The 14296-nt window shown below is 32.5% G+C and overlaps 3 protein-coding genes across 9 annotated transcripts; 2 read left to right on the top strand and 1 right to left on the bottom strand.

Annotated features, from left to right (window-relative positions):
* The first annotated feature begins 233 nt into the window (after window positions 1-233).
* Window positions 234-3115, top strand: LOC123707232 (presenilins-associated rhomboid-like protein, mitochondrial). Of its 3 annotated transcripts, none has more exons than XM_045657111.1 (9): window positions 234-445; window positions 533-722; window positions 850-972; window positions 1164-1326; window positions 1435-1530; window positions 1901-2025; window positions 2108-2209; window positions 2425-2522; window positions 2911-3115. In XM_045657111.1, the coding sequence occupies exons 1-9, from the start codon at window positions 408-410 to the stop codon at window positions 2999-3001; spliced, it is 1026 nt and encodes a 341-aa protein (XP_045513067.1). In that variant the 5' UTR covers window positions 234-407; the 3' UTR covers window positions 3002-3115. The 3 variants fall into 3 exon arrangements, with proteins under 3 accessions (XP_045513067.1, XP_045513068.1, XP_045513066.1); XM_045657112.1 differs by having other exon boundaries at window positions 234-450; XM_045657110.1 differs by having other exon boundaries at window positions 234-454.
* On the bottom strand, window positions 3110-5667 carry LOC123707233 (S-formylglutathione hydrolase). Of its 2 annotated transcripts, none has more exons than XM_045657114.1 (5): window positions 5575-5667; window positions 5016-5239; window positions 4118-4363; window positions 3687-3906; window positions 3110-3549 (listed from the first exon to the last, which is right to left on the bottom strand). In XM_045657114.1, the coding sequence occupies exons 2-5, from the start codon at window positions 5228-5230 to the stop codon at window positions 3367-3369; spliced, it is 864 nt and encodes a 287-aa protein (XP_045513070.1). In that variant the 5' UTR covers window positions 5231-5239; window positions 5575-5667; the 3' UTR covers window positions 3110-3366. The 2 variants fall into 2 exon arrangements, with proteins under 2 accessions (XP_045513070.1, XP_045513071.1); XM_045657115.1 differs by having other exon boundaries at window positions 5532-5621.
* Window positions 5668-5784: 117 nt separating this feature from the next.
* Window positions 5785-13471, top strand: LOC123707470 (host cell factor-like). Of its 4 annotated transcripts, none has more exons than XM_045657535.1 (13): window positions 5785-6115; window positions 6287-6394; window positions 6480-6571; window positions 6951-7098; window positions 7291-7402; window positions 8136-8261; window positions 8645-8772; window positions 9372-9577; window positions 9715-9792; window positions 10600-10761; window positions 11437-11607; window positions 12441-12624; window positions 13023-13471. In XM_045657535.1, the coding sequence occupies exons 1-13, from the start codon at window positions 5968-5970 to the stop codon at window positions 13109-13111; spliced, it is 1752 nt and encodes a 583-aa protein (XP_045513491.1). In that variant the 5' UTR covers window positions 5785-5967; the 3' UTR covers window positions 13112-13471. The 4 variants fall into 4 exon arrangements, with proteins under 4 accessions (XP_045513491.1, XP_045513490.1, XP_045513489.1 ...); XM_045657534.1 differs by having other exon boundaries at window positions 7288-7402; XM_045657533.1 differs by having other exon boundaries at window positions 6951-7125.
* The last annotated feature ends 825 nt before the right edge of the window (window positions 13472-14296 follow it).

The raw sequence follows: 14296 nt of genomic DNA, 5'->3' as shown, positions 1-14296 counted from the left end.
TGTAAATAATTATACGTTTATAATAATACATAGCTTCATCCGTTTAAAAAGTGTTTTCTTAATGTGTAAAAGCCATACTAACAAAAGACAATACTATGTTCTTCTCTTTCTCCATAATACAATCTGTAGAATTAGAGAAAATATACAATAGTCTAATTATTATTATATCATATGACGTTGACGTATAATAGTTAATAAGTCAAATGTCAACATTTTAAAAAATACAACTTACACTTACAGTTAGTACTATCATCAGTCAAAAACAAAACAGAAAATTATTAATATTGTTCAATTCTATTTCAGTTCCATCTATCCGAAACTACAATATTCAATTAAAGTCTATTTAAAAAAATAGTGTCTTCTAGAAAAACTATGTACTACTGAAAACACCAATATAATATTAAATTATGTTTGTACGGAATGTTTGGTCTGCGGCAGAGTTAAGGTTTTGTTGGTAATATAATATTATCGACTCTTATTCAAAACCCATATTAAGTCATACGTTAATTACTCATTATCGTTTAAATTACAGCAAACCCATGTTGCTGAAGAAGCCTAATAATATTGGATATGCTCAGTTCCAACTAAGACAACCTTTTCATAATTCGCGGCGCGGTGCACGACGGCCAACTATTGAACCAAACCCACTAGAAATCCCACAAATTGAATCGGGTCCTTTAAATGCTAGTTCATTGGTAAAACCACTTCTTTTTACTGTAGGGGTAAGTTGCTCTACCTATTTTGTATTAAATATTTTAAAACATTTCATCATTGCAAACGCAATAATTATTCATTATTATCAAATAAGTTATTGACCTAATATCTTAGTGAAGACATAATACGATTTAGGTAACAGGAGTAAGTTTAGCTGGCTGTGTTATATGGGAATATGAAAATGTTAGATCTCATGCAAAAGCTTTTCTTAAAAGACCAAATAGCTGGCTCAATTCCCATCAAAGGCGCAACCCTCAGGTATGATTTTTTTAAAAATATAATTTTGAACCTTACATTTCTTTAAAATATGCAAACTGCTTTAATTTTTTATTTAATCTATTCAAAATGCATGTTGTTTTAATGAGGTGTATAACCTACAACTATGCATGCATTTGGATGCCATTAAATTAATTTAAAGAATGATTAAATATTTATAATATGTTTTACAGAAATCTGAGCCAGGTCCAATTAGACAATGGTGGGATTCATTAAGAACAAATGAAAAAGTATTTTATCCTATCCTTGCCGGTAATTTATTAGTTTTTGGAGCCTGGCGTGTGAGAGCTTTACAAACTTTTATGATCAGATATTTCTGCTCAAATCCCTCTGGTAGTAAGTATATGTATTTTGATCTTTGTTAAAAGTGTAGAATTTATTAAATTTAAGATTTTTAATTGCTATATACATTCATACTACTTATAAATAAATTTATCGATTTAGGTGCAGTGTGTCTTCCTATGGTACTATCAACATTTAGTCATTATTCAGGATTTCACTTAGCTGCCAATATGTATGTCTTGTATAGTTTCATGCCAGGTATGTTAAAAAAATAGTTTCATACAATTTATGATAGTCATGATATACATTATGCATCCTTATGTCTCTTTTCTGACCCTTTATTTTAATAACATACCTTCTATGTATGAAATACATCAACTTTTTTGGTGTAAGGCACACCATTTGTCTCATGACTGCCACAGCCTTTACCATGCAAGGAAGTTAAAATGTGCGCATTAACAAAAAGTCAATAGCTGTGCAAAAGTGAACAGCTGCGGTTCTGTAAACTTATTCATCTTAAAAAAAATACTGTAACCTTATATAATACTGAAGGAACAATAATGAAAAATAGTTGTTTATTTAATACTAAATATTTACCCATAATGATTTAAGCATTTTGTACATCTAGCTGGCATTGCAGCATTGGGAAAAGAGCAATTTGTAGCAATGTATATGAGTGCTGGTGTAATAAGCAGCTTTGCCAGTGTTCTGTACAAAGTTATGGTAAATCAGCCTGGTCTTAGTCTTGGTGCGGTGAGTTATATATATTCTACAAATATTTTCAATTTATAATTACATTACTCATATAGGAAATACTGTAATATATTATTTTCAGTCAGGAGCAATCATGGCAGTGTTGTCTTATGTATGTGTGCAATATCCTGACACCAAACTGAGTATAATATTTTTGCCAATGTACACCTTTGCTGCTGGCACTGTGAGTATAACAGAAGTTTATTTAAAACAGTTAGGTTTAAAGGTGACATTAATTTTGTATCATGCTATTTACATGTCTGCTCCCTTTTAAGGATTTATATCAGACATTATTTCATAGTTTTAGTCTCACATAATAATTTTATAACTACCACTTAAGTTTATAATTTACAGAAAGAAATGAGTATTGGTACCATATTAATGTTGTTATTGTTTTAGGCAATCAAAGTTATTATGAGTGTTGACTTAGCTGGAGTTGTCTTGGGATGGAAATTTTTTGACCATGCAGCTCATTTAGGTGGAGCATTATTTGGCATGTATGTATATCCATATGTTAATCAATAGTTTTTTAGAAAAAGTCTTCAATGTGTTAAGGCTATTAACATGATCACATATTTAAGCTTTTAGTTTGATCTTTAAACTTCTCATACAGTTCTCAGTTAACCTTAATATTTTAATACACAAATATAGCTTTTCGTTAATTCTCATTTGTAAGAAAGATCATAATTCATACTTTGTAACTTCCAATAGCATTCCTATTCCAAACCATTACCCAACAGTGATCCTGATTTCAATAAGTTTTTTTTTTATACAATTCAAAGGTTGCAACACCAGCACTAAGAATTGAGTGGATCTCTATGAAATTACATCAAAGTATTATCACTCACTATTGCTAATGTAATATCTTAATATACACATTTGCAGGGCATGGTGTTATTGGGGCGGCCTACACGTCTGGGGTAATCGAGATAAGTTTCTACAATATTACCACAACTTTAGAAAGGATTCTAGATAGTATTAATTCAAACTGAACTGTTTACAAAACCACTATTGTGACTTCATGTTTCAAATTATTTTGATAGATTATATTTTAAATGGCATTGTTATCAATAAAACATACTAACAGTTTTATAAACTTTTTATTCTTACACCTGAATTAATTACAAAACTTAAATGCATTTGGGGTAGATAAAAGCAACAACATCAACAATGAGTACATAACTTACACTTTGAGTGCATATTTACATGGAGATAATAAAATAAGGTTGTAAAGTTTACCAGTTTAAAATATAAATATTTATTACTACCAATTGCACTTTGAAGGGCCTTTCAGATAAGTCGAGTCTTATTTGGCTATACTTCAACAATACATTTAAAAAATTATGCCTTCAGTATTTTTGCATGGAAATCAAAATGTTCACCAATGTATGTGGAAATATAATAATAGGAATGGTCATATCCCTCACGTAAATTCAAGATGACAGGAATCCCAACTGAACGGCATGCTTCAACAAGATTTTCTGGCAGAAGTTGCTTTTGGATATAGAAATTATCAGCAGCACCCTGTAAGCAAAAAGTAGTTTTTCTTTCTTTTATGAAAACTTGAAAATATGTAATATTCTTTATATGAATGACACTAAATACATGAAACTATGGTATGATTTATTACACATACACAAAGTTAAATATATAAAATATACCTGATCAATTAGAAGAGTAAGAGGTGGTCCATCATACTGCTTTACAAGTTCGGTAGCATCCCATTCCACCCACTTACTTTTATCTTCACCTAAATAACCACTAAAAGCTTTAACACCCCATGGGCAAACACTTGGATTGCAAATAGGAGCAAATGCACTTATTGATTTATATTGGCCTGGATTTCTTAATGCAGAAGTGAGGGCACCATGACCCCCCATACTGAAAATTCAACAGTGTTAAATAATTGTAGGTATAAGTTCATCTAATCCTTTATTTGGATGTCCCAATCTAATACTCAAATCAATTCAAAATTTATTATTTACCAGTAGCTTAGCTTACATGAGGCAAAAATATTTATCAAATCGCTTTATTCTTATTTTATTCATTCTAACTTATCTTTCTTCTATAAAAGTTAGTTGAGGTAGCATACCTATGGCCCATTATACCAATTCTGTCTATATCAACTACATTCTCAAATGCACTTAATATTAAACCATAAAGCTCGCTATTAACATAGCTTCCCATTCTATAGTTTTTAGACCAGGGATCTTTTGTTGCATCTAAATAAAATCCAGCAGCAACCCCAAAATCCCATGATTCATCATCTCCAGGTATTTTAACCCCTCTTGGTGAAGTGTCTGGGCCCACAACAATGATTCCATGTTCCGCTGCATATCTAAAATCATTAAAAGTTTAAATTAAAATACTTTTTTTAAATTAATAGTATAATAGAAGTACTGAGTATAGACCAGACTTATCATTTACATAAAAATGTTTCGTTTTCTTTAGTATTATTTTGACTTTATTGACAATATAATTTGATAAAGATAATGCAATAATAATGTCTTGATGTGGCATGAGGTCAAGTAGTCAAATATAATAAAAGTTACATAATGATGACTAACAAGTTTTTAAATGGTAGTTTCCATTTTCTGGTACCATTTTTAACTAACACTCAAACATCCAGTTCTTCATGCTACTATAAAACTATGGGCATTAAATATGCTCCATATTAAGTATAACAACACATTTAGGTTGTTATTAGGCTTACCAAGGTTTTACAGTGCATCAGGTGTGTTTGAAAAGACTGAAACTGACAATCTTAATGCTATCATTTCGCTAGCATGCCTGATGTGGCATAGCCCAATGGTATCCTGAATGTGTTATTTACAAAGAACTTGCATAGCTTAAAAAATTGGTTGCTGCCCATACCACAGTAATAATATTTTTGTTTTGATTACTAACATAGCTATTAAGACCAACTCTAACTAAAACCAATACAATAATTACCTGTAATAAATATATCATTATTATTATAAAATACATACCTTTGAAAACCAGACTTTGAAATAAAGTTTTGTTCTGAGCAGGTTAATCCAGATAGATAGAAAATAACTGGTAATTTAACATCACCACCCTCCGCTTGCGGAGGAAAATAAATAGAAAAATTCATTTTGCATTTAAGCTCAGTTGACTGATGGGAGAATATCTTTTGGAGACCCCCAAAAATTTTATTTGATGAAACCAATTCTAACAAATCCATTATAATTTCCTATGACAAAACGGAAAATTTAATTATCTAAATCAAAAGACACGTAACCTCCAATGAAAATTAGGGGTTAACCTTTCACGAGTATAACTTATGAATAATCAATTAATTAATAATCATATCAACGATAGGAGACAATGTTTGACGTCACCTACATTTATGATAATAATTAAACATAATATGAATATGGAACCTAGAGAACTTATGACTACCGGCATCGGACAAATAATAACAATAATAAATTGCAATTATTACTACCAATAATATTTTATAACATGGCCATTTAATATTATACCTTTCTGTTACTCAATGATATTCTTAGGATTAAACAATCTTACCAGTATATTATTTATTTTTAAATAAAATACGTAGTCGCGTTACAACTTATAAAATACGAATGACAATTAAAAATTAAAATCACACTTGTCAAAGACGAGATTTGTCAGTTGAGTGTTTACTTGTATTTATATCCTATATTTGCTCTTCGTCGGTGTAAAATGTATAGTTAATAGTTTTTGTCTTCCGACAACTGACTTATTATAAAACGTCAAAAAGTGACGCCAAGTTGGCTAGCCGCTAAACACTGTGGACATCGGGCCATTATTTGAATTTGTCAAATAGTTGGTGAATTTGTGAATTATTCTGAGAATGTTCGGTTTTATTTGTTAATTGGGTTTCATAAATCAATCTTTATTTGTGAAAAACAATCCTTGTATAATATTTTGTGCACAATGGATGCAGAAGCACAATTACATGGTGATGTTTCCGATGGCGCGGAAATGTCTCCTTTGGTTGAAAATCAACCAGAAACAATTGATGAAATAGCGGAAGATAACATTACCAGCGAGCATTCTGATGCGGTTGAAACAGAGGGTGCAGGTAATCCATATTTACATCATTGATGTAAATACATATTTTGCAAACCTAATAAGCATGAGTTTGATGTTAGGTCACTAACTGTGATGCTCACGCTTCAGTAATATTTCATGTTTAAACGTTAAAACGTGACTAATGTAAGAATTATTTTGTTTTATTTGTATATAATTCTAGCTACAAATGGAGCAGCACCCACAAGTAGCAGTGATCTCTTAGAACTGGAGGAAGGTGGAGAGCAGGCAGAACATGATGAACCAGAAGTTGCTGAAGAAGGCAATCAAGGTGAGTAAGATACCAGAATTAGGCATTCTCTGTTTATTAATTAGAATATATAATTAATTTAACCCTTAACCTTCTGTTTATCTAGAAGCAGAAGATGAAATGGATATAGATGAAACAACTCCTGGAGCAGTTGGGGATGATTCTGCTTATATTGGAGACAACTGTTTATCAACTCCCGTAAGACATTTCTTGTATTAAAGTTTGGTTTTTTATGTATGTCTGCAACTTCAACCTGAAAATCTTCAGAAATATTTTAAAGAGGAAAGTTTTGTTTGTTTGTTAGCTTTACTTAAATACTATACAGATTTGAAGAAAAAAAAACATGTGAACATACAAAAAAGGTAAAAAAATTTATATGAAAATTTGATAATAAAACTCAAGGTGTGAAAAACTAATAAAAATTCCTATATCCTAGCAAAATGATGTACTACAGTTTTATTAAGAGGAGGAGAGTCTTTCTTGTTATGCCAGCCTTGATCAAAATCTAGTAACTCAAATTTATACTAAGTGTAAACTAATTTATAATTTATAAACAAACATATTATTGGTTTTATAGGCTGTGACTGAAGACAACTCTCCTCAAGAGAGTGAGGGCTTAGATCTCCTTTTAAAACATGAAGTTTTGGATGAGGATACAGCTGAACGAAGTGAACAGCAAGAAGAGTCTCCTGACCAATCAATCAGCTCTGCTATGCCTATCGAAGGTGATACTGCATCAATTATTAAAGATGGTTTGTTTTTTAGTTTATTTTATTTTTCCATTTTATCAATTTAGTTATGTTTATACATTTCACAAGTGCTTCTTGGTTCTTAAATTGTTGCTTATTTTTAATATTGTATATAAATTTTATTTGTTTAATTCATAGAAATGTTTATTTCATTCATTTTGTTAGCAGATGAGTCAAGTACAATGGATGAAGATATGGGCGGCGGAGAGGGAGTTGCCAGCAGTGATGATGTTAATGATATCAGTAGTGCAGCTCAGGATATTCTTGGAACAGCTATTAGGTAAAATTATAGAAGAATCGTGTTAAAATCGCTTTTTCATAAGATAATGATGACAATTTTTTGTTTAAAATATAAGAATCCTAGACACATTATCTATTTTGTCTCCAATAGATAGTGTGATGCCCAGATTACGAAGGCTTAGACTTATAATTTATTATTGTTTGTATAGTGACTGAAATATGTTTAGTGTTTTAAAGGTTGCAAAAATGTTGTTTTTGTCCTAACATAAACAAAAGCTAGTTATACATATGTCGCAGCTTAATAAGCCATTTAACTAGTCAGTTCCTCAAATAGCTAGGCAAAAGACATGAATCGATGACGTTTTATTACTTGCCTAGCCCGTTGTCTGTTAATTTAGTTCTACTTTCTGAATCTCTCAAAATCGAAACGAAACTTTTTAAACTGCCAATATAGCGTCGGCAAATCACATCTTTGAGCTGTTTTCCAAAGTTAAATGAAAAACAACAAGAGTGGAAGAGTGTAGCGACACGGCCGCAGAGTGACGTGTCGGTCGCATGATTGGTAAATCAGTTGACGTTTGAGTCCCGCGCTGTGTACGATGCGCAAACTTTGCCCCTCTCCCCCCTCCCTTGTTTAATGCTCAAGAATTTTGCCGGTATCTGTAATTAAACGGCTTATTGAGCTATTTGGCTGCAACATGTTTATTATTGTTGTAAGTAGTACATCATACTTTTGTTACTGTAAATGAATAATATTATGTGGTTCTATACAGTTCCAGCACTCCAGAAGGTGCTGACATAACAAGTAGTGGGCAGGGAGAGCCAACTCTCATCTCTTCAACAGCCAACGGACCTGCAGTACTTCATTCCTTCACTATACTGCCACAACCCACTAATGAGTGAGTATTAACCAAATATTTATTATATTCAGTAAAATTCAAAATTATTTGTCAGGGTAACTTGAAACTTTATTTTACTTATTTTCTTTTTCTCTATTAATCAATTTCCTAAAAATGAATGGTTACAAGACATTATTTGCTACCAGAAGCATAGATAGTATTTAACAATTTATAAACTATTGGTTAAAAGTGAAACAAACTCTATGATATTAACTAAAGTCCTCTAGTAAAAAAACATGGGTCCTATGGAAATATTTATTTCTTACTGTCAGCGGTTGACAAATAAAAATTAATAAAAAAAAAATTGTAAGTGTTCTGATTTTGATCATATGATTTCAGATTTTCTCAAATAGAAGGAACTTATAATTTCATTTTAATTTCAGTTTTGGTGATGCAGATACATCTGAAATGGAAGGAGGGGCAGACACTATGCCCGCTGTGAGTGAGTCCATGCCAATACTCACAATGACAGCAAACGGAGCTGCAATTCTATCTCCTAACTTGTTGCAAGGTATTTTACAAAGTAAAGTAAATGTATAAGGCAAGAGTATTTAGTATGGGGTGAGCTTTCTACATTTTTTTTCAATGACTTGATGTAACATGTAATAAACAAATGAATGGTTTTGGTATTTAAAATTAATAAAATTAAATTTATTAAAATTTAATAAAAATTACTTACCGTTAACTTAAGCACTGAGTAGACCACATTCCTATTTTACTAATTTTTAAGTGCAAATTAAATGATAATAATAATAATCAATCTCGCTATAACCTTTTTTTTGGTTTGGGCCTCAGATTTCTGTATCTGTTTCATGATCATTTGTTAATCTAATAGGCAAGAAGAAAGAAATTAAATGCATTTTCGAAGATTTACAAATTATTAATACGTTTATGTACCATTATTTTTGAGAGTTTTGCTTACTTTTGCTGACAGGAGGAAGGGGGAGGAGGCATAAAGTGCAGTCAATTTGCTTATGTAATACTTGAACGGCCCCCAAGATTCGTAGAGTTTTTAATGAAGTGGCTGTCAAATACCCTTTATAGAGAAAGAAAGAATTTACAACACTTAATTTGGATATAGAGTCATAGCTAATGCCTAATATACTTTAGTGGCAGGCAGTGGAGTACCTGAGGAGGGAGAGGGTGAGGAAGGAGTGAGCGGGGGCGTGTCGTCATCGGGAGGTGGCGCGGCCGAAGAAGGGGCAGTAAGCAGCTCAGGGGCTAACGGGCAGACGCCTATTTGTGCGCCGCCCACTGATGCTGCCCACGCGCTGGCCACCCTTGCTAGTGCTGCCTTACATCACAATCAAGAACAGGTGTGTATGACCGAAGGAATTTATTTGTTATTTATTTCTTTACAAAAAAACTGTAATCGGATATTAGGACACTACACAAAACACAATATTTATACAAATTATGATCGTAAATTCATAGACGGGAAATATTTTTTTAGCCTGAACAAGAAGAACAAAAACCAAATGAAGAAGACACGTGGTATACAGTTGGCATTGTGAAAGGAACTACATTTACAGTGAGTATATTTTAAATTAATTTATGTACTTTAATCTCATGAAAATGTTCATAAAGCATTAATGAATCATACAATATTTTCTAAATTACAATAGCCTATATTATTTATTAATAAAATTAAAAAAAACATTTTTTTTAATTAATCAATTACTTTATAAATATCAGATATATATCATAATATAGCTAAAATTAAATACAAGGGTAAGATTTAGAATCAAAACTCAGCGCCAAGTCTGACTCTCCCGTACGTCAAAAATGTATTCATCATTAAATAGTTCGCGCTTAGTCTAGTTTTTGAATCTCATCCCTAGTAAATACGACAGTAAAAATTGTTAAAGCGTTTGAGAATGATGAAAGTGCTGTCCAAATTAGGATTGCCACTACACTGTTAAAAACAGTTTTATATATTTTTTCACTATGTAAAATAATATTTTCAGTATCGATTATACTTTACTTTGTATAAAAAGTTGGCAACCCTAGTCTATAGATATTGTTAACAAATTCTTAGTTACTTCGTTATTAAAGCTTTTTTTTTTAAATTTCAAAAACTTTACTTAAATTTAAAAGCCTCTATGTGCGTATTTAGCAGTCGCAGTCGTGAGGAAAAGGTCATCGCTTAGACCCATAAGCAGACGGAGTGTGTCAGGCACAGAATGCTGATTGCCAACCTTCCGAATATAAACATAAACAATCACAAAACAGATACATCTGAGGCTTTTTATAAGAGTTATGACTATATGTTTAACGAATAATTTTAATTATGCAATTTTTTTACTTTGTACACATAGATTTTTTAACTTTTTACCAGGTTCAAAACTACATATCTGATCCGAACATAGAGCTGTCCAATTTATCGTTGGACAATCTGCCAGACCTCAGTGAATTGTCCACGACGCCACTGGAGCACGGCACGGCGTACAAGTTCAGGATCGCTGCCATTAATTCCTGTGGCAAAGGCGACTTCAGTGAGGTATGTTTAATCTCAAGAAACCGCATTAAAAAGTCTTACCTGTGGCGGATAGACATACAGAATTCTTCCTCCAGAAGGGTTCCTTTTATTTTCAATTTGACTTAAAATCATTTTTGCGCCTACAATAATCGTTGAAAAATTTAAAAGCTATTTGGAATATGAACTAAGGAAGCGTTCCGTCATGCAATTTTCGTCAGGCGCCGTATCGTTTTCTGTACCCAATAGTATAAGGTTTCGTGACCACCCAGTGACTCTTTATACCTGAAAATTACCATTTTCTGGTGTAAAGTACTGGAAATAATATTAACAATAACGCGTAATTCAATCCCCGTCCCGCATCGTAACGTTAAACAAGGGTACGCGCCCCCCCCCCCCATATTCGTTATTTGAACGCTCCCTAAACTAGTATAAAATATTTTTCTTATGTATATTCTGATTAAATGTGTTTGTGTAATAACAATTGTATTTTTAATTTTGTTGAGTATTGAAAACTTGAAACATAATATTTCAAATGATAATAACCCGCCAAAACGTGTATACAAGATGGCGCCGCATTAGTCCCTCTGACGTACTGTACGTACATACGTATGTTGTACACACGTACACAAGTGATTTTACTCCATAAAGCTTTTTGAAGCCATGTTTTATGGGGATTTTACAATGTTTCTATTATAGGAGGCAGCATTCAAAACGTGTCTCCCTGGATTCCCGGGCGCACCTTCGGCCATCAAAATTTCAAAGTCCGTGGAGGGCGCACACTTGTCATGGGAACCTCCACAGGTTGCAGCCGAAGGTATCTTCGAGTACTCCGTATATCTTGCTGTACGCTCCAGTTCACAACAAAAGGTAGGACACTTAAAAACGCGTTTTTCGTTTTTCATTTTTTTTTATTTTATAAGGTTCCCACCTTGCCCTTGGAACAAGCCTATTTGTCGTAGGGAACGTATAGAAATATAAATTATAATTGTTATTTTAATGATTGTGTATCAATGAACTTTATTTCTATGTGCGCATTTAACATTCGCTCGAATGGTGAAGGAAAACCTGAGGAAACCAGCTTGCCTAGACCTAAAAAGTCGACGGCATATGTCAGGCATAGGAAGCTGATAACCTACGTGCCTATTAGACAAATGATCATGAAATAAACATTCAGATTCGGAAATCTGAGGCTCAGACCCAATTATGGTAGCTCCACTGATTTATTTTATATTTATATTGCTGATGTGAGTTAACTCACGGAACTTGAAACACATTTGGTTTGGTGATCTTTAAATTTTTTACTACTTACGATTACAAAATTGACAATATATCATAAATATAAATTAAAACTTATCAATGATGGTATATAATGGAAAGAAAAATTGTGTATTTAGTTAAAATAATACAGTTATTAATTGAGTAAAGAATACAAGCTATACCAATCATGAATCCGTAGAATATCTTAAAATATTAAATTGATTTTGATGAAATAAACGTTTCCGAGAAATTGTGTACCTACACGAAATTTAATACATTGAAGCCGAAATCAGTCAAAAATAGGAATCGTAAATGTAACGACAATTCCATTCCATTTGCAACACAACTTTTGTATGTGTTAAGTTAGTACGGCTAGTATAGCTACGACTATCAAATGTTGACCTATTTTATTTATCATTCTTACATTAATGAAAAAAATTCAGGAATCAAAGAACCAGCTGGCCTTCGTACGCGTATATTGCGGTAAAGCGAACACGTGCGTAGTCCCGCAGTCGTCACTGGGCGCGGCCCACGTAGACTCGTCAGCGAAGCCCGCGATCATATTCCGTATTGCAGCGAGGAATGACAAGGGCTATGGACCGGCTACTCAAGTCAGGTGGCTGCAAGGTGTGTATTTTTATACAAAACTGGACACTTGTCCGCAATAAATAGTAATATTGTTTTTTGATTTCATAAATTAAGAAAAATTAATATGTAGTATTGTCTTTTGTTGACATAGCTTTTACACATTAAGAAAACACTTTTTAAACGGATTGAAGCTATGTATTATTATTATAAACTTACAATTATTTACATAATTTTAAATTTTTCGACGTTTCGCGTGCTTTTCAGCGTGCGTGGTCACGGTGACGGATGACAAATGCTTACGTGATACTTTTGACATTAGACACCTTTTGTTTAAAAAATAATATGATTAGTCAAGTATTCGGTAAATTCGGATTTGACAACTCGAAATGATTACTGACTTTTTTTACAACAATTACAAATGTTACTAACTTTTTCAGATATAAAATCAACGGGCGTAAAGCGGGCAGGCGAAGGCCGACTTCCGGGAGCCTCGCCCTCAAAGCAAACAAAACAAGTACTGCACTAAACTTCACTTAGAATAATTATTTTTAACCCTAACCTAGTGCTTCCAGGCACCAATTGCCATATAAAACTAAAATATTCTGTAATTCATTCAATGTAATTTGAAATCAAATTATTAAAATAAATGTATAAAAAATTTCTCCCGTAGATTTGTAATTCGTGTTCTGGAAGCGCTGTAACGTGCTTTTTGCACGGTAGTTTTACACATATGTATTTTTTTAAAACACTTGGACCCGCGGATAGATGTATTAGAATAATTTTGTTGAAGCGCAATAAGTATGTAAGATTCGAATGAATAGCGTAAGTGAAAATTATACATGTTATGTAAAATACTTGACAGAGAATAAACATTTTTTTATAAATTTTCTTGAATTTTTATCAACCATAACATTCGTATTTAAAAGCGCCTATTTCAGGAATATTTGTATAAAGATTTGAAAAATCATAATCCTTATTTAATAATTTCACATACATTGTTAAGTATTCCTCTGACAGTACGAACGCAAGTTTGGCATTCTCATTTGGCGCTTAACAAGTTTTCATTCATTTAATTTCCGTTTCATATGGCAAATTAAAATATGTCAAAATCGGACACGTTCGGCGCCCAAAAAGTCAATATCGTCAATAAATTTCACGTGACAATTAACCCTTTTAGTTACTTAAAGTTGGTAAAAGGTTTACGATACGGGGCGGGGATTGAAATACGCTTCATCTTCTATACATATAAAAATGAATCCCTATTTCCCTTGGTCACGGCATCACGCGTGAGCGACTGGTTCGCTAATTCTTTTTTTGTTGTGTTTGTTATTGTCAGGGGAAGGTTCTTATGTAAATATTAAATTAAGGAAATTGCGCGGGAAATTAGAAAACTTAGAACACTTAACCACCATATTACGGTAGCAAATTTCTTTTTCAGTGCCTAGCGCTTTTACAATTCAAATTTTTTGATATCCGTATGGCATATGACATAATACTGTCAGATTGCGTGCTGCAATTTCGTCAAAGAGGATGTAAGAAAAGTGAATATGGTTTTAAACAAATGCTTCGATCGGAATTATTAAATAATTACAGTCGCTAAGTGTTTGTGGCATTAATCTTGAAAATCCATGTTTTTCACATGGCCCATGGCACAGTTATGTCTCCTGTTCCCGTGTCGTAATACCAACAAAACTATTTTTATACACGAAAA

This window comes from Pieris brassicae, chromosome 3, assembly GCF_905147105.1.
Source record: "Pieris brassicae chromosome 3, ilPieBrab1.1, whole genome shotgun sequence".
NCBI classification, from domain to species: Eukaryota; Metazoa; Arthropoda; class Insecta; order Lepidoptera; family Pieridae; genus Pieris; species Pieris brassicae.
Note: the sequence above shows the minus strand (reverse complement) of the source record. Positions and strands in the feature narration are given on the sequence as shown.